This window comes from Branchiostoma floridae, chromosome 4, assembly GCF_000003815.2.
Source record: "Branchiostoma floridae strain S238N-H82 chromosome 4, Bfl_VNyyK, whole genome shotgun sequence".
NCBI classification, from domain to species: domain Eukaryota; kingdom Metazoa; phylum Chordata; class Leptocardii; order Amphioxiformes; family Branchiostomatidae; genus Branchiostoma; species Branchiostoma floridae.
Window position 1 is genome coordinate 5882120 of NC_049982.1, and position 17562 is coordinate 5899681.

The 17562-nt window shown below is 42.0% G+C and overlaps 2 protein-coding genes and 1 long non-coding RNA gene across 14 annotated transcripts in view; 1 reads left to right on the forward strand and 2 right to left on the reverse strand.

The window, feature by feature from the left end:
- LOC118413477 overlaps window positions 1–1516 on the reverse strand; it is a 150114-nt gene extending 148598 nt beyond the window's left edge. For 7 of the 10 annotated variants that reach the window (XM_035816889.1, XM_035816891.1, XM_035816896.1 and 4 more), the window contains exons 1-2: window positions 1382–1515; window positions 337–614 (exon numbers count right to left, since the gene is read on the reverse strand). In XM_035816889.1, coding sequence (XP_035672782.1) covers window positions 337–614; window positions 1382–1457 — 354 coding nt within the window. In that variant the 5' untranslated portion in view covers window positions 1458–1515. Of the gene's footprint in view, window positions 1–336; window positions 615–1381 lie in introns of all 10 variants that reach the window. The other 3 variants (XM_035816897.1, XM_035816898.1, XM_035816894.1) reach the window with 1 other exon arrangement.
- Window positions 1517–3431: 1915 nt separating this feature from the next.
- Window positions 3432–16818, reverse strand: LOC118413494. The gene is made up of 3 exons (XR_004830872.1): window positions 16664–16818; window positions 3985–4073; window positions 3432–3554 (listed from the first exon to the last, which is right to left on the reverse strand). It is a non-coding gene; the product is annotated as an uncharacterized LOC118413494 (long non-coding RNA).
- On the forward strand, window positions 4917–12619 carry LOC118413483. 3 transcript variants are annotated; one of them, XM_035816908.1, is made up of 3 exons: window positions 4917–6879; window positions 7958–8480; window positions 10696–12619. In XM_035816908.1, the coding sequence occupies exons 2-3, from the start codon at window positions 8042–8044 to the stop codon at window positions 11676–11678; spliced, it is 1422 nt and encodes a 473-aa protein (XP_035672801.1). In that variant the 5' UTR covers window positions 4917–6879; window positions 7958–8041; the 3' UTR covers window positions 11679–12619. The 3 variants fall into 3 exon arrangements, with proteins under 3 accessions (XP_035672801.1, XP_035672802.1, XP_035672803.1); XM_035816909.1 differs by lacking the exon at window positions 4917–6879 and adding an exon at window positions 7309–7711; XM_035816910.1 differs by lacking the exon at window positions 4917–6879 and adding an exon at window positions 7309–7711 and having other exon boundaries at window positions 7964–8480.
- Window positions 16819–17562: the final 744 nt, after the last annotated feature.

Consider the following 17562-nt stretch of genomic DNA (forward strand, 5'->3'; position numbering starts at 1 on the left):
TATATGCACATACAAACACCCGGGCACTTTAGCCTGACCGCGAAAATTTGCCAGTTCGGCACATTTTGGCGCATCCAAGCGAAATACTTTCTGGATGGCCTAGAAGAGGTCTTCAGCATTTCTTTTTCACCTTTTTCTGTGACCACATGAGTCATAAGAAATAAAGTTACAGAATAAGAATGTTGTTTTGCTTGTACATGCTGCAGTACAAGACTTTAACCAGATTCTCCGACGTATGTGTATCTGGCGATCATCCTTTAAACCCGTGTTACACACGCAAATGTCCCGGACTTTAAGTAAGTGTCTGCTATTATTAAACACCGACTGTGTACTTACGATCGTGTCTCCGTTCGCGTCTTTATACCACATTTCATCGCCGCTGGAGTTCCCGTACGAAATGCTGTATGACGTCACCCATTGGTTATAATGTCCAGATAACAAACGTCCCTGGGTTCTGATGACACCAACGGTTGACCTTTGCCCCATGTCAAACTGGAGCCACTGATCGGCATTATTTGTCGCGGCTACCCATGCCCTAGAAGAGCTCTTGAAGTTCAGTCGCGCGTTGGTGGCTCCATGATTTGTTGTATACTCGGAAGACGCTGTGATGGCAGCTGTTTTAACAGAAACATGTGCAGAAAGTGTTATCTCTTTGTCCCCCTGAGATTTATTTCCGCCAATTTAACTCCCTCTCCCAGGCACCAAGCTGGATAATTAGTCAGCTTAAGTAAAACTTGACCTATTCTGTGCTTCTGCTGCAGATTTACTTCACCAATTGATGAGGGTAGCTTCAGTATGCAGCATTTAAATGAGAAATGACCCAAATCCATAAGATACTGGACCCACATACAGACTCACACAGGCATTATATATGTGCATCCCCGTATATATAAGGTCTCAGAAGGACATTAAGTTTAGCATCCATTGGTGTCCCACATTTACGATAATTCCTCCTGCTACTACCACTACTATCACATACATCAGCGTTACCACTGCTTCGAAAATAGAATTATGATAGACAGAAAAAGTAAAGCTATCGCGTCATCGACATGGTTGCGGTGGAAGAAGGGAGGGACGAAAAGAGGAGATGGAAAAAAATTGCGGGGAGTCTGTGATGCAGCCTGCTCCATAAGATCTGATGGCGGGAGTGAGTGGGAGTCCCATGTGTAGGTCGGATCTACCCTGCGAGCGACTGTATCCAACTGACAACTTTAGTGGGGGAGGGGTCGGCAAAGATCCACAATTAAAATCAATAATCACTATTGTTGATTATATGGAATCTAATAGATGCTTTTGAATAAAGAATCGTACAAACAGGTAGGTGGATCGCTCGTTGCATAAACGATGTCATATAGTACAATCATCTGAAAGGGAGTTTTACCTATTTTCCCGGGCCTGTACACAGAAATACGGCGATCAGCACCGCACATTTCTGCCGAGTTTCCGGCACAGGGCATGTTGCATTCAGAGTCAGGACGTGCCGTTCCTACGTCGGCGAAGTCGACGTCAGAGCCACAGTAGCATTCGTGTGCATATTCCATACCTATAAAAGAACAATAGTCACCATCAAGACAACACTTACGATAATCAAAAAGTAAAAACAAAAGAACCAATACATATACAACAAGAGTTCGGAGAAAATTTCTTGTTTTATCTTGTCTCAGTTATTATGCAAATATGACTAAATATGTCACACATATGAAATGAAAGTATCATTTACCAAGGAAACATGGAATAGTCACATTAACAATACAAACCCTAATTTGCATAGTTGGTACCTGTAAATGTTCCACCTGCCATAAATTTAAAGTACAAATGTTACACGTTATGTAAAGTCCCATTATGGAAAAAAATATTGGAATTATAGATGATAAAGTTCACAAATTCCAGAGCAAGCAACTTGAGGGCCAAAATTGACTTTGACCTTCATCTTCCCAAAACCTATCCACATACAATGTACTCTATAATCACAATAAAAACAAAGGTTCTGAAGTTTCACTGACAAACACACAAACAGACACACCTCTCTTGGTAAATGGCAAGGCCCATAATGATGGCCCACTAAGATGCAACCTGACCCTTATGTAGCCAGGGGCAACAGAAACCTTCCTCTAGAGACTATCTAATAGTATGTGCCTCTGGAGTCACTTCTGTTGATAATTAAAACCAAGTAGAGGTACAGAGATGCCCCAATTAACACAAAAGTCAACATTCTGTACCAGGTTCAAAGTCAATTTGTGAATTTCACGCAAACAGTGTGTACATACATTACCGTGCCAGCCTGCGGGATCCACTTTTCACCGGAGCCAAGAAAACTTTCGCATCACATCCTGCCAGTCTCCGGTTACACCATCCTGTGTCTTATAATGGACCGGTCCTGAAGCCCCGCCCCCTGTTCGATCATGTTCTATTTCGAACACCTCCGTCAAAAACGGCGCGAGACGGACAGAACTGGTCGCCGCCGCTATTTAGCTGATGATAACGACTGACTTCGGTTTAGCTTTTTTGACCCTGACATCTTCTCCGACCGGGCCGAAAAAAATGCGCTGACTTCTTTGTTGAAGGTTACATCACTGGGTACAGTCATCTGAGGAGGGGGCGGATATAGTTAACGTTGCGGTAAGACTAAGGGCGTCATAATTTCAGTCAAAGCGGAAGCGGGAGGCACCGCATAGCATTACCTTGTTGGTGGGCAGGAGTGCCAGGTTCCTGACATACGGTCGATGCACGTGAAAACCAGGGTACATATATCTGTGACAGGGTTTCTGCTGCGTTTGTTGCATGCATAACAGCTGCATTCATGCTCATGATAAAAGCGAAATCAAGAAGAAAGCAGCTCAGGCACGCGTGGAGGGGGAGCTTGTATTACACGCCAACTAATGGGACACTTCTGCAAAGTCTGCTAGTGCAGAGTCCCATGTCTTATACATACTTCGCTTTACACGTGCATCCTGCCCAACAACAATGTAATGCTATGCAGTGGCTCTCCCTCTTACAATACCTATACTCGGTGGGTGCAGTCTTCAACAAAGAATAGCATAGCATTTTTCTTTGGCCATTTCTGTTCAACTGGGGCTGTTTTTGACGGAGGTGTTCGAAATAGAATAAGGGGTTCCACCTTCTTCTATTTGTTCGATATACGTTCGATCGGGATCGGTCCATTACAACCCATGACGCGTACTCCACAATGCTCCGATAACGACGGACACACACCAACACACACAAACGCACAGACTGAAAACAGTACCGCCGACCGATAATGAAGAAGTGTAGGTAACAGCATTTCTAATATGAACTTATTTGACACAGTCAGAACGTTAAGCAAGACCATTGCTAGAGCATGTCATGGGGAATGCATTCAGTTCCTAGCAATCATGATGACCTATGACGAGAAAAAGCTTCATGTATATATATACTGCATCATGCCCTACCGTAGTAGATGTATCCGTTATTCTTGCAGTGGAGTCCGCAGGACTTGATGTCATTTTTCGAGGCGTATTCATACGGTAGCACGCGGCTGAACCAGCTGTCCTGGTAACACCCCATGTACTCCGCTGATTAGGAGGGGGGGAAACAAGCAACATACAAATTACCAGCTGTACGCCTACGTGCGTGACGTTAAACCTAGCCAGATGACGTTGACCAATCAGAAGTCCTTACTATATTATTTATTATCATATTGGTTATGACGCCGTAACTTCATAGATGTGGCACAAGTGATAAAAAGTTAATATCACGCAGTTAGGTACTAGAATAATGGACCTTTTCTACGGTCTCATGATGTAGTAGTAGAGGGCTCTTTTTGTTAACATTTGTTACGAAAATGTTTTTGCTTCGCTCATTCGGCTATTTTATTCGTTGTTACAGCAAATTGTTTGTTTGTTTGAACCTTTATTTACTCATGAGAAGCTCAAATCGGCAAGCAGGCCGCTTTTCATTGCTTGCAATTAACTTTGCACGCCATTCAAATAAGATAATTAGTACCTCCTTGAATGAGCTCCACGCACAAGAGGACAGAAAACAGCGCCAAGAGAGCGGTGGAGAAGTTGGACATGGCGCCTCTGATGGCACTCCTGCAGTTGGGTTAAATAAAGAAAGAGTTAACTCACACAGCAAATAGTACAATGACCTGCACGGTCAACTACAAAATAATAATCATATGGTGTAATTTGCCAGTCAGTAGGTACCCAATGTGTTGAGTAATGAGGCTGTTTAACGTGGTCGATGCACCTCATCGAGCACGGCAACCCCGTAAAATAGAAACACAAAATGAACAAGAGTACGGAGACCACACCCCTCCTTGAATTTGCCTTTGCAGATTCATCGTTTCATCTTGTCACATTGATGTGGCAAATGTGACCTCCGCCTTGGTTCTACCAACACCTTAACACATATAAAATAGCATTACAACCCATCAAGAGGCTCAATAATCATGCTAAAAACAATTATCCGGATAAACAAACAAATTATACACACCCACACACGGCCAAACACACACACTCACACCAAAAACTATACCGCCATTTTTAAACTGCTAAACTAAACTAATGTTGTGTAGAAGTGAAGGGACAAGACGAACGCTTTCCAGTAACCAGCAGCCCGTCCCATGTGTTACTAGCCACTACAGCAACCAAACAAAAACAACAGCCAATGACAAAACGTACGTGCACCAACAGGTGCTTAGCGATAAGATCTCGGGACGTGTTTTGGATCCATCACTAGCTGACAGATTGCCACAGGCTCATCATAATTATAGCATTTACCGATTCTCCTGTCCCATGTTTTCCCTGACGATTTGCAGCATTTTGTAAGACGATTGCAGGCTACATAGAGGGAAAGAAAAGGGGATTCCATTGACAGCACAGTCACTACTCTTGTGCTACTTCCTTGATGGCCTTGCCCTCCCAGAGAAATAAAAATTTAGGCCGGACGTGACGGTCATTTTGTTTTGTTACGGCCTGGTAGGATTTGGTATGGCTTTATATAATTTGTAAGGGCCCAAGGGGTTTCCTGATTTGGGATACAGGGGTCAATCACTAAACTGAATGTTTATTTAGAACAGCCAATCAGCATTCGCAGAAGTTTCCGTTCTAGCCAATCAACGCACTGAAAAACCATGTGCTTGGCATACGAAAATTCAGCCAGTTCACAGCGCTCCAAAGTTTGGACAACAGTTTGGTCAGGAAGATTACTGGTATTTGTGTCTTTTGTGAACTGCCTTTTTTAGTGTGGTGACTCTCAGAACAGCCCTAGTATTGCGGTGAGTTTTCTTCTATTGTACTTTCTATCTGTGGTGTGCTGCCCTGTAGATTGGATTTTTCTGCTGTGCTATCTTTTGCTGTTGTGGAAATCTTTTGGAGTCGGTGTTTTTTCTAATTCTATCATGGCTGAAGGTACAAGCGCAACAACGAAAGTCCTTATTCTAGGACACTCCTTCATCAGAAGACTAGAGCGGTTTGTACACGAGAGAAGGTATACCGCAGCAGGACGAGCTTTCAGTCAAGATTTATGGTTAAAAGATTGCGAGGTGTCTTGGAAGTGGGTGTCGGGTGGTAATGTGGATAGAATCGGCGGTTTGGCGCAGAGCGGTTGCCTGCCAGACTCAGATTTGGTTTATTTGGAGCTGGGCTGTAATGACATAATGAATTGTTATTCTTCTTCTTATTCGTCCGAGGCAACTGCCTTGAGAGTCTTAAACGTGGCTTCACTTGTCAAAGTACGTACGGGAGCACGTATTATCATTCTGGGGGAACCGTTGGCTAGGGTCTTTGATCCTCCATATATACATTACAATGAAGGACTGGTCAAGTATCTGACTGATCTAAGGAAAGAGGCATGCGAGTTTAAAGATCTCTACTTGTGGAGGCATGCAAAACTGGCAGACAGACACTGTCCCCAGTATTTTGCTCCCGACGGACTTCACCTTTCAGATCACGGCCATTGTTTATATTACAGGAGCGTTCGGGGTGCAATCACTGCCCATCTCCCTAAAATATCTTAGATTAACGTTTGATCCCTACTGTGGTAAGTTACCCGGTAGGGATTGATGTATCTTTGTAGATATATTGTTATGTCTGTTTGGTATTCCACCCAAACCCCTTTTAGGCGATGTTTGAACTGGATTGCATCCCTTGTAGATAATTTGTTTATGCCTACCTTGTGTTATGCGTTACCTTACTGGCCTTTTTTATTCGCCTATTGGCTCGATTTGGGGTTTTTTTTGTCGCTAACGCTCCCTTGGCGGGTAGAAAAAATTGTGACAAATTGTAGATTAGGATATTTCTAGTATGTTAAAAATATTTTAAGAAACAAATGAGTGAAAAGATGGTATATGCCAGGTGTAACAATTTGAGCAATGATTTTTTCATTTCGAATCTGAACATAGTATGTATTTGTCATGTTTTATTTTTCATGCCAGTCAATTAAAGTTCTAGTACTCGCACCAAAAGATAGCGTGGAGTGATTATGGGTCTTACGTTGATGTTTAATGGCCGATAAGGTAGGCATAAATACATTTTCGTGAAACGAAAATAAAAATTTAGGCCGGACGTGACGGTCATTTTGTTTTGTTACGGCCTGGTAGGATTTGGTATGGCTTTATATAATTTGTAAGGGCCCAAGGGGTTTCCTGATTTGGGATACAGGGGTCAATCACTAAACTGAATGTTTATTTAGAACAGCCAATCAGCATTCGCAGAAGTTTCCGTTCTAGCCAATCAACGCACTGAAAAACCATGTGCTTGGCATACGAAAATTCAGCCAGTTCACAGCGCTCCAAAGTTTGGACAACAGTTTGGTCAGGAAGATTACTGGTATTTGTGTCTTTTGTGCCCTCCCACCCTTCCCTGGCTGGCATCTGGTGTCGCTTGGACTACAGTGGTAAGTTGCCCTGTATTTTAGATACGCCCTGTGAGAAGGGGGAAGCGGTGGATTGAATTTATTCATTTTTCTTGTGCACGTGATAATTTAGAATACAGTGGTAAGCTGCCCTGTATTTATCAGGTTCATTAGATCCAGTTTGTGCAATGGTGTGACTTGTTAGCGGTATTTCGGTGCGATTCACAGACTATTATCTGATATATTGGGCATGGATGATTTGATAGGAGGGTGGCTGTGATTATTTGACACAGTTATAATATTATTATTTTGCTTGAGAGATATTTGACATCCTTGGCTGTGAGACAGTATGATCTACAGACCATTATCTTACATATTTACCTGTTAGACCTGCTAGGAGGGTTAACACAGGTTATTGTTTATGATGTGATTATGTCTACATAGTATACATTTTTACCTGTTAGACCCGCTAGGAGGGTTAACACAGGTCAATTCTGGTGATGTGACTTTGTATACATTTTTTACCTGTTAGACCTGCTAGGAGGGTTAACACAGGTCAATTCTGGTGATGTGACTATGTATACATTTTTTACCTGTTAGACCTGCTAGGAGGGTTAACACAGGTTAATTTTGGTGTTGTGACTTTGTCGCACAGTCTTTCTCATTACTTTAATTCCCTAAGAGGAAGCATGACCCAAAGGTGGGTGGACTTGTTGAGTGTTTTAGGGATCTCGGGTGTTGCAGTGCATGGAGGAAGGTTGGCATACTTCCTTTTTGGTAGTTCTGTGCTTACCCTGATTTGTCACAATTGAGTTGTGAGAGTCCGCCACTAAGGCAGAAAGGATCCTTGATGGTAAGCTGCCTAAGGATTCCAGTGAGTAAAGTTATGTTTGTATTATTAACATCTAATCTGGATCATTGTTTACAACAATTTATACCTTAAGCTGAAATATTTATACTATTATTAATGTGATTATAGTATTTATATTGAATTTATTGATATATATTATCGCGAGCGCATATTTTTGTAGAGATACATGGGTTATATGGCCTCTTGGTCCAAGGAAATTTCTATATATTTTGCATTTCTTTTAATGATCAATTATTATTCTGCTCGGAGTATTAGCGATGCCACCATCTGAAAGATCTAAAAAGAAGAAAGGGAACCAGGGAGTGACAGACAACCCTCACCCAGGAAACAACAATGGGAGGAGACCTAATACAAGAGCAACGACCGACAGTGGGACTGCCCCCCCCCCCTGCACCACCTAGACTCCCTCCACAAAAACTGTCATTGAAGTCGCTTCAGCAACAGTTGAATGACCTACAGAAGATAACAACTAGATTAGCAGATAAGCTGGACGCGGACAATGTCCCTCACACATCAGCAGTCAGCACAACTGTAACAACAACAGTGAGCAGCACTGGCCTGCTAGGTGTGCTACCAGCAGGCTCACCCAGCGTTACAAGTGCGGCGAATCAAGGACTACTACAACAAGTCACGTCAACAATAACAGCCACTACGTCGAGCACGATTCCCATATACTCAACAAACTCTGTATTCGGATTGCAGCCACCAGCCCTCCTGCCTACACGGACTGATGGACTTGGTGCTACACTAGCATCTAGCATTATGAGTACAGGTATCAGCTCTTATACAGGTAACAATTCCGCTCAGGTTCGGTCAGCGTCAGTACTGGGTGATCTCTTGGCCAATCAGGATATGGGTACCCGCTTACTAGAAGCAGGTGTTCACCTCCCGTTAGACACGGGTATATCTGATGGAATTAAGGATAAGATCTGGCAGGATAAATTCGTTGAGCTCAAACAGCTGTTGCCTAACTCACGACCTCGTCAACAATTCACAGTTAACCTTGATACTCTAGCGGGATCTCCCACATTGACGCTGGCTAACAGTGCGGAAGATAGGGCAAAGCAATCGCTCACCTTATCACAGTGGTCCATGGCCTTCTCTATATACCATTACATATATATTCAAAAGCACTTAGCGCGAAGTCCTCAGCTGATCGCATATGCGCACTTGATTCGCTCCTTGGCAGAGCGGGGCGCACAATGGAGTAGTTATGATGCTCTCTTTAGGCAGCTTAGGCACGCATCCCCAAGTACCCCATGGGATGTCCCGAACATGCAGCTGTATGTGGACGCATTCAGTCATGTCAAACCAACTTCTTTGACAACAAAACCCAATCAACAGCAAAGCAATAACAGTCTACCGTTGGGCTATTGCTTTCGATACCATTCAGCTGCATCAAACTGCTTCGCGGCAAGTTGCCCATACAAGCACGCATGCCCAACATGCTCAGGAGCACACAAAAACTTCAACTGCCCGCGTAATAGCCAGAACAGGAATACCAACCCCCGTAAACGTTAACAAACTAGCCTTTTTTCTAGATGGATATACAGAACAGGAGAAAGACTATTTAATTCACGGTTTTTCTGTTGGTTTTCCCTTAGATTATTTTGGTCCAAGATTCCGTTCGAAACAAAAGGTAATCTTGCCCAGTTCGTCACAATTCCCAATCATTCAGGAGAGAATTCAATCTGAACTGGAGACAGGAAAAATTTGCAGGACCGTTCAAGACAGCACCTTTTCATAACCTTTTCTTATCCCCAATTTATGCGGTGCCAAAAAAGACTACTGGTAAGTACCGGATTATACATGATTTATCTCACCCGATTGGCAGCGCAGTAAATGAGGGAATACCAAGGGAATTTTCTTCGGTTTCTTATGCTAACATTGATTCGGCTATCAAACATATCAAAACGCTAGGCCCGGGTTGTTTTCTAGCAAAAACTGATATTCAATCCGCCTTTCGTATAATTCCTGTGCACCCAAATGATCATCACCTATTGGGGTTTTACCTTAACGATGGTTATTACTACGATAGGTGTTTGCCAATGGGATGTTCTACATCTTGTGCCATTTTTGAAGCAGTTAGCACGGCACTCGAATGGATAGCAGTAAGGAAGCTGAATATACGTTATCCCACTCATATCATAGATGATTTCCTCTTTGCTAATAGCACTTACTCATCCTGCGAACGGGATCTTGAGTTATTCAGTAATATGTGTCAGGAGGTTGGGGTCCCTTTAGCAGAGGAAAAAACTTTTCATCCTGATACAACAATGACCTTTCTGGGTATTGAATTAGACACAATTAAAATGGAGGCACGTCTACCCCTTGACAAACTGCAGAAATGTAAGGTTACCATTCAAGAATTCCTACTTTTTTCATCAGCTTCCCTGAAACAAATTCAATCATTGATAGGATTACTAAACCATGTTTGCCAGGTAGTTTCTCCGGGACGGGCCTTTTTGAGGCGTCTCATAGATTTAACTAAAGCAAAGCAGCCTGGAGACACTCTGATAAATATTGACATAGGGGTACGGCAGGATTTACGGATGTGGAAGCAATTCCTAGAACATTTCAACGGCAAGTCTTTTTTCATTGATGAGCATTTTTTACATGACACAAACTTGAATTTATATACTGATGCGGCTGGATCGTTGGGTTATGGTGCGACGTATGGAACTGCATGGTTTTATGGAGCATGGCCACAGGAGATGAGATCCACGAATATTACTATTTTGGAGTTTTATCCCATCGTCCTGGCTCTCCATATTTGGGGACAAGAATGGTCAAATCGTAGTATCATGCTCCACACAGACAATCAAGCCTTAGTGTATATCATTAACAGACAGACTTCCAGGAACCCTTTAATCATGCCATTGGTACGCAATTTTGTCTTGATCAGTTTGCAAAGGAACATATTATGTAAGGCAGTGCATATCCCTGGGAAAAGGAACGAAATGGCTGACTGTTTATCTCGTTTTCAGATCGACACGTTTCGACGGAGGTTCCCACATATGAATCAGTTTCCAACGCACATTCCACCATCTCTACAGCCGAGCAACTTAATCATGATGTAAACAAATTGTTGTTTTGTTCTTTGGCCCCAGCTACGGTAACTGCTTATCGTTTGGCATGGCAACATTTTCGTCGTTTCACCTTATCAGTTCATGGTCAGCATTTGGTACACTTGCCTATTCCTGAAATGCTTATAGGCCAGTTTGCTACTTTTTTGCACCAAGAAGGGTTCGCTCCATCCTCAATAACGTCTAAGCTCTCGGCCATAAGCTTCATGCACAAGCTTCACAATCTCCCAGATCCTACTTCGACGTTCCTCATTCGAAAACTGGTGCATTCAATTCAGAAACACCATGTCCCGGATAGTAGGCTGCCCATAACACCCACAATCCTCCAGAAATTGAGTGACATTGTACCGCACATTGTGAATAGGGATTATGATCAGTGCCTTTTCGAAGCAATGTTTTTGTTCATGTATTATTCTTTTGCGCGATTAGGAGAAGTCACAATAACTAACACCTCTCAACACACTTGGAACCTGGATGATATTACTGCAGTACCAGATCAAAGTGGAGCAACATCATATATCAAAGTTCAATTCAAGACATATAAGCATAGCAAGACGTCTACTCCAGCGACCCTTTCCATGATAGCACAGCCGGGCTGTAAGTACTGCCCAGTGAGCAGCCTTGAGCGTTTTCTCCTGAGGCGTGGGGGTAAATCGGGATGCCTTTTCACCAGCTCAAATGGTTCTCCAGTCAGTAGTGATCACTTTACCAAAGTCCTCAAGGCTTGCGTAGTACAAGCCAATCTAGACCCGCACAAATATACGTCACATTCTTTCCGTATTGGGGCAGCAACTCAAGCTGCAATACAAGGTGTTTCCGATGACACCATACAACGCCTGGGAAGATGGTCATCTGATGCGTTTAAGAAATATATACGCATTTAAAAGAATGAGGGCGGAGTCGATTGGGTATGAGTTCGTTGATTGATGTTAGGGTATACGCGAGACTAATATTACAGTGGTGAGTTGCCCTGTTTTTTCTACATGCCCGACATGTACAAAAATGTGTTGCTATGTTAGGTGCTTGCTTTAAGGATAGTGGCACTAGTCTATAAGTTTGCTTAGGAATACGACTTGTGTATTAATTTCTCGAGTTGCTTGCTATGTTAAGAGATAACGAAGTAAGTTCTTAGTTCCTTGTATGGCAATTCCCAAGTTATGTTATTTTTGTAATAGTACTGTGGTGTGCTGCCCTGTAGGTTCTACATAATTAATGGTTATTGCAATATGTGTTGCAACATGGGAACCTGCCATAAGGATATTTACTTTAATATTCTGTTAGTAAATAGTCGTTGCTAGATACACCTCAACTAAAGAAGATTATTAGGCATGTATGCCCATAGTTTTGTTGTTTCAAACTAGGATAATCCGTTATATCGCAAGGTATTACCAAGCTCATTGTTCGATAGTACAACTAGAACTACATATGGTTACAGTGTTGAATTTTGTTCATGATACAATACTCAATTATATTGTAAGATCTTACCACGTTTGTTGTTAAGGCAGTACAACTAGAACGTTTGTACTTCCTATGGTTATAGCGTTGTAATTTGTTCAAGATACGATACTCTGCTATATCACAAGATCTTACCAAGTCCATTGTTACGGCAGTATAACTAGAACGTTTATACTTCCTATGGGGATTAAGCGCTGATGTTTTGTTCAGGCTACTATACTCTGTTATATCGCAAGATCTTACCAAGTTCATTGTTATTGTAGTATAACTAGAACGTTTGTACTTCCTATTGTTATAGCTTTGATGTTTCAAGCTACCTTTACTCGGTTATTTCGCAAAATGTTACCAAGTTATCTTACTATTACTATCCTAGCATACTAGAACGTTTGTACTGGCGGGTAGAAAAAATTGTGACAAATTGTAGATTAGGATATTTCTAGTATGTTAAAAATATTTTAAGAAACAAATGAGTGAAAAGATGGTATATGCCAGGTGTAACAATTTGAGCAATGATTTTTTCATTTCGAATCTGAACATAGTATGTATTTGTCATGTTTTATTTTTCATGCCAGTCAATTAAAGTTCTAGTACTCGCACCAAAAGATAGCGTGGAGTGATTATGGGTCTTACGTTGATGTTTAATGGCCGATAAGGTAGGCATAAATACATTTTCGTGAAACGAAAATAAAAATCAGTCTTCATCATCTTAAGGCAATATGACAGTACCATACATGTATACGCAAGGCAAGGGGCCCCGAACGGAAGAGGGGGAGGGTCTGGTGCTTCTGGCATCGGGCAGTCGTGTGACACACGTACACTACCCTGGTGATGAGTGGCAAAAGGATTACTTCTCGTGCCGCCTTCCTCATTTCGGGTGGCAGTTTGACTTCTCGCAGTCCAACATCGAAGTTGAACTTTTTGCGCCATTTTTCACGTCAGTCGTCTTTTTTAGCCTGTGTTTAATCAATCTCACGCTGGCTTGGGTTAATGACCTAGGTGGTGGCAACTGTAAGGCCGGCCGCTAGTAGCATGATTCTAGTCAGGCTGTGGTCTTTCTTGAGATTTCATTTTTTCGCGACTTAAGCTTTGCTCAGTGAAAGGTTTCGATACCACTTCTACTCCAAATGTTTGAGCTATGTGACTTGCTAGGACTCGGGAAAAGCGGGCACATGAATAGGTCTGGGACAGTATCACTTTTCCCTCAGTTGCCAAGTCAGAAACATCATGGTTGAGGGAAGCTCAACTCACTGATAGTGAGAACTGAAGGACGCAATGAGAGAAGCAGTGTTACGAAGGCTGATCCCTAAATTTTATGTGCCACATTTAGACTCGACTAGTTTTGCTGCACTCACTTCGGGAATGGTTCTTCAGTGAAATGTTGGGGATACGTATCAAAGAAACCGACATATATCCTACATTCGGTATCTTTTGCCACCACTTTTCATCATCTGAAAGAGCCAAAAATGACACACCAGCCGTCCACTCCTTTAACTCTTGTTTCTCCATTTTCTCCACTTTTCTTCTCCTGTCATACGAGGGCTAATGTGTCTCAATTACCACTATCACAATACAGTCTAAATGCCTCTGGTGTTTGAACCAAACCGGACTCACCACATAAATGACGTATTGGGTTCCCGTTTCTGCACAACACTCTTTATTTACATACATCTCTTGCTGCGTTGTTATAACATCAGTCCTTTCCTCCCATCTGTCGACAATTTAAAAAACTGTATACGTGGAAACAACTTCCTTTTTTTCTCTGACTTCTGGATTATTTTCTGCATCGTTTAGAAAAGACAGCATGTATTTTTGCCACATTCCTTCACCCCAGATCGTCTGCCTGCAGGGAGCCTTTCCTCGCCTATGGGTTTCCCAGTATACGCGCTGAGGCGTTACGGCGGCTAGACTTAATGCCTATAATTACTAGCTGCGTGACCTTTGTGACATGTGAAAAAAAAACTATCATTGCACATGGACGTAAGCTGTAGCCTTGACACCAGCTCCGGCAACGTCAATGCAACGTCTTCGGGTAGTTATTTGCTGTCGTTGACTTTCTTTCTTGTCATTGTTGTGTATACAACGAATTAGACAGCAATCTGCCAGATGCCTCAATTACTTATAAGTGGCCAATGGCGATCTATGTGTTTAGGTAAACAAACCGACGTTGTCATGACAACGTCGCACCTGGGCGAATACCATAACGCTTCCGGGGTGAAGACAGAATGCCAGGTGCCAGTTTTCATCAAAAAGCGTACCATTTTAATGGTCACCGACTAGATGGCCGGAAAGTTCAGCGTCTGAATATTAAATTGATGGACCATTATCTTAAGAAGCAAAGCAACCTTCCTATTTCTTACTCAAATTCTACTGAATGTCCACCCATAGCGTCTTGAGGTATGCTGGCAGACCGTAGAGACAGAAAACAACACCTACGTCCATAGAAGGGACGAATAACTTTTTACAGAAGAGTTAAAGGCCTTTCAAACTTGGTACTTCTCAAACTACTGATGACTTAAAGGATCAGCAAAACCGATACAAGCAAACATCATACACAGGGTAGAAACCCTCCATACCAGCTCTAAAAAGAAACTGTTAATTAGAAATTTTAAAATGCGTATGTGCACCGCCAAGATATATACAACATATGCATAATTGACATATGTATATATATATATATATATATATATATATATATGTGTGTGTGTGGCATATGTTGTATATATCTTGGCGGTGCACATGCGCATTTTAAAATTTCTAATTCACAGTCTCTTTTCATGTACAGAGTAAAATATTTGCAATGCATGACTATTGACAACGTTTACTATTGTACCATATACGGGTTTGACTTCTTCTATGAAGGCTTCTTCTTTGAAGGCAGTGGTTAATAAACTGTCCCACGTTCTGTATAATGAGTGGATTTTTGTAAATGTTTAACGTTATATGTGTAACTGTGCTTCTGTGTATTTCCATGCGCTTGTGTGTATTTATGTGTTTGTGTATGTACGTACTATACACACACACACACACACACACACACACACACACACACACACACACACACACACACACACACACACACATGAGAGCCTGTGTCCATTTAAGTAACCATTAGAGAGTAATAGATATCGACTCTAATCCGTCTCTTCATAACACTGTTCGAGCCGGAGAATTTCTTCTCAATATCGCCTTAACTCTTAGTACTTAGTGTAGTCCACAAGCCGACAGACAGGCCTGCGTCTGTTACACGATGATAAGAGCGCGTCCTAACCCTAGTGTATACGGACGAATTGTACAATAACTTACAGAAGGCAGACAATGTAAGCTCGTGCACAAACACAAAGACAAACATAATCCTCCCATGGGACTGTATACGTAGTGTCAGATGTAGGCCATATAATAATCAGTACGCAGGTGACAACGATACACCTGTTCTCTCACTTCAACTACAGCAGTCGTTACAGTATCAAATTCAACCAAAGCAATGTATTTACATAAGTACGAAAAACGTCATATCACGTACTTATTAAAACCTAAAGATGCTGCCCAGTGCAAGGTCTCCATTCGGTGCTCGAAAGGTATGTCTGCCAAGGATGAGGAAGGAAGTATATTACCTACGATCGGTTTGAAAACAAAACATGTGTACAAGTAGGCAAATATATCCACGAATGATTATACCGTACAACCAATAGTGTAAATCACATGCTAGACCCAATATGTTGATGTATTCATACCTGTAGAAATCCATTTATGTCTGTTTAGTTGTAAAGTTATAGACCTTACGAAAGTCACCGTACTTTTGTCGTGTCAATAAAGATTTCGTACTTTTTTTGGTGAAAAACGAAAAGTCCGAGTTTTCGTTCGAATCCATAAACCGCTACAATGCCAATAGCCAAAGCTTGCTCCATGATTTCAAATTCCACGCAAGTCTTTGAGCACAGTAGTCCCTATACTTGTGTTATGGTTAACAGGTGTTTTTTCTAAATTTCCATGAAAGCAACAAAACGCATTGAGCTACAACTGAAACCGTTCAGTGCCGGGGTCACATCAGCCCATATAGACGAGAATCAGTACGGAAAGGCTCAGATATATAGACGCTTGTATTGATAATACTTTCTCCGGCCTTCCCCTGTAAATTTTGTAGCATTGTACAGAAAAAAATGTTATGAAGCGATCACGTTAGGCGAGATTCCTGGTGCAGCTATGAATATATCATAAGAACCATGTCCATAGAGCAAAAATACATCATAATATAATGACCAAAAAAGTGACCTGACGGACAGAAAAGCAGTTGTTTCAACTGACAGTGACTTTCTTTGAGATAGAAAGATAAAGATATCTACAATTCCCCAGGGTTTTCGATATCGGAAACCACCTGCTATCTCGACACAGTACATACATGATACAAGCCACATACCGTTCACATCCCGACCCAGTCCGAGTGAAGAAGGTCAATGTTCTCTCTACACTTGTAGGGGCAGATTAGAGCCAAACGGCCAAGCAAACTGCGGAAAGTCCGTCACTTTTGGCCAGTATCTCAGGACAAGATGGTCTAAAACTGGGTTAAGGATGCCCAACCGGTCGGCCCAGGACACATATTTGGGATGGGGTGGTAATTAGGGTTCGTATTGTCTTATCTGTCTTCTCCCCTATAATTAAGCTGACGTAGTTTTCTTGATGACCATATGGTGTACTTATAGTACAACATACAAAAAGTGACTGTAGGCCGAACGTAATGGCTACATTGCTTAGGGATATTGATAAAAAGCGTCCCTACATCTTCGGTAATTCTTTTATTTCTTGAATACATGCTCCCTTCAATAAACTTTGCTAAATCAACTAAGCAAAGATGATATTTTCCCAATCCACATTAACGTCATTGAGGCAGTCGACTATGCTTGCTGTTTAACTGCAGTAAAGCTTCCGTGTTTTCACATTGAACCATGAATTATTGGACACCCCTCGCGCCTCCAGGAAGTGTTTAGTCGAAACACCCCCAGTGCTTCAGATATCACCTTAAAAGAGGACGATACCATCGCATAATTTGAAAAGGGGAGCTCGGAAGTTTTTACCTCTCGATGACTTACAACAACTTATCTTATGTGGGCACTTCAATTAATGTATGAGTACAACACATTCGAAGATAATTGCATTGCAAACTGTCAGAAAGAGTATTTTGGACTAAAAGTACTATGATGGTGTGAAGCCATTGAGATTATACCTTCCACTGGAACGTAGTCCTCTTACGGCCCCTATCCCGCCATTACGAAACACACACACACACACACACACACACACACACACACACACACACGT

Coding starts and splice junctions, on each gene's coding strand:
- LOC118413483 (XM_035816908.1), top strand. CDS start 8,042: ATGGGAGGAGACCTAATACAAGAGCAACGACCGACAGTGGGACTGCCC. Junction 8,481..10,695: donor ATCTAGCATTATGAGTACAG/GTATCAGCTCTT, acceptor TCTCGTTTTCAG/ATCGACACGTTTCGACGGAG.